The 2,452-nt window shown below is 33.4% G+C and overlaps 1 protein-coding gene across 1 annotated transcript in view; it reads right to left on the minus strand.

The window, feature by feature from the left end:
• Positions 1–2,452, minus strand: part of LOC119587146 (WD and tetratricopeptide repeats protein 1-like) — a gene marked incomplete in the record, with an annotated part of 14,604 nt that overhangs the window by 2,309 nt on the left and 9,843 nt on the right. The window contains 4 exon segments of the mRNA XM_037935902.1: positions 475–629; positions 997–1,077; positions 1,437–1,713; positions 2,153–2,344. Of these exon segments, the coding sequence (XP_037791830.1) occupies positions 475–629; positions 997–1,077; positions 1,437–1,713; positions 2,153–2,344 (705 nt within the window).

A 2,452-nucleotide genomic window follows, 5' to 3' on the forward strand; every position in this document is an offset into this window, starting at 1 on the left:
AGCTTCTTTTTATAGAGATTATTAGATGACATAAGTGAAAAAAAATAATGTGAATGTATATTCAATTTGTGCAACTTTTTGGACACTGCTTTCCAACCATGGAGCTAATGGGAGTTTAGACAAAAGAACAGCCAAAAAATGTATAATATTTAAACCAGAATCTTTAATTTGGCAACTCTGAAGGCCAAAATCAGCTATGTATTCAAGAAGTTTAAAACATTTTTTCCACATCAAACATTTATCTAGAGCAAAAACATGTTCCACAGTTTTTCTCAATTTATCTTATCACAAAAATCACTACTCTTTTGAAAATAATTATTTATATAAAGTATTAGTTTTCTACTTTCCCTAGAATAAAGACAAAAAAACTCTATACTTATCATTTCACTGGATTCATAAAAAAAAAAATATGTGATTTCCATTATATATCTGTGCCTACACAACCCCTTCTGAACAAGTTCTCATATCACTTACTTCCATTCTGCAATTGTAAAATGGAGCTGGTAATATCATGAGCTAGCGCAGAGCAGGCAGGTGATGAACTGTGGTCTGGATGTTGTCTTCTAAACTCCTCTAGACAAAGTTGTGCTTCTTGCTCACGGCCAAGTTGATGCAAACATCGCGCCAATCTAGATAAAGATTGCAGACTTGTGAAATAGTCACTCTTCTACTCTCTACACTGAACATATATCTTTTAAAAGTTAGTAGTACAATAATCCTAAGATAGACATACTTGTGTAACTATCTCAAAAGAGCATACTACCAATATGCTAAATGTGGAATTATTCCAAAGTTTTATAATTCATTTCTTCTGATGGCTTTTATGAAGATTTCTAGATTCAGCACATCATTTTTAAATTTTTTATAGTGTTACTAATTCCATAAATAGTACTAATACTGTTTCTTCAGATATGATAAAACAATTTCAGGAACAGCAGCTATACCTAAACTTATGACACAGAAATTTGTCAAAACAAAATGGAAGGAATCACCCACCTAAAGTGCGCCTTTACGTGGTGAGGATCAATCTCCAATGCCGTGAAACAGTCTTTCAGTGCAGCATATATATCACCTTCCCTGGAAATAGCCATTGCATATTTCATTTACATATACTATACATCTTTACCTATACCTCCATATATATACATACTTTATACTTTTGTGCATGCTTCATGTTTCAAGTATGGTATATTGCAGTTATTATCATATTAATCAATCATTACAGAGGCACTTCATTTTTGCAACTGTAAAATAATAAACCATTCTTGAAATATACTGATGACTAAAGAACTAAACATGTTAATCTGCCACACATCATATACAAAAAACATGTTCATGCTATAATAAAAAGAAAAATATTAACTGCTGCTACTTTGCAACTATCATCAAATAACCCCACCAGACATTGTTAAGTATCCACCACTGTCTTAACTTACCACTTTCGCTTCATCAAAGCAGCAGCTCTATTACTATACAGAACTGCAGAGTTCGGGCATATCTGTGCAGCTTGGTTGTACAGGTGCAAAGCAGTGATGTATTTCTCTGCAGCAAAAGCCTGATTAGCTCTAGCTTTAAGTATTTCTGCTTGTGGAGGTAAAGGCTGGGCTTGTGCATGATATCCTATTCGTTCCCCTCCTCCAGTAAGATGACAGGATATACCATTTGTATTAGAAGCAATTGACTTGCATACTCCATTTGATGGACCATCAGATTCTGAAAATGCAATTTACAATTAAAATTTGATGCATTGCACTGAGTTCCAAGGTATTAGTATAATTAAGGAGATTTTGGATGATTCCACTGCAATAAAACTAATATATACAGAAGGCATACACACATTTACTGAAATTCCCATATATTGCATTAACTTTCCCACCTTTTCCTGTACCAAGGGGTAATGGAGAAAGATGAGGACTTAGAGAGGGTGGAATAAAACAGAATTATCCATTTTAGAAATCCGACAAATACTGACTTTGCTTTGGGGTCTTTTAATTTGAAGAATTAAATAAACTTTAATCAAAACTACAACTAGCATGAAATCAGATGTGGAATATGGCAATAACTAATTTTTACTAATCATAACTATGATTATTATGTAACTATATATCAACAGCCATGACTACAAAAGTATCATTCTGAGATTTAACCTTACCTTTAGAATGTTTTACAACATTTGATATTGAATATTGCCTAGGTTGACGAGGACTTGCTGTGTTGAAGAGGTATATATGTTCACCACCTAAATTAGCTAACAGATGAGTGCCATCACTACTATATGTCAAGTAGGTAGTTGCCAATGACCGGTAGCGTCTATAGTATTCCTTCAGCTTATCAGGAAGGTGACCTTTAGGATAACAGATGGTATTATAGTAGGCAATCATTATGACTAGTAATGGAAGAATTATCAAAAGAAGACAAAATCTGTTATAAAGCCTTTTTCTTGTCTGGCTTT

The sequence above is a fragment of the Penaeus monodon genome, chromosome 22, assembly GCF_015228065.2.
Source record: "Penaeus monodon isolate SGIC_2016 chromosome 22, NSTDA_Pmon_1, whole genome shotgun sequence".
Taxonomy (NCBI): Eukaryota; Metazoa; Arthropoda; class Malacostraca; order Decapoda; family Penaeidae; genus Penaeus; species Penaeus monodon.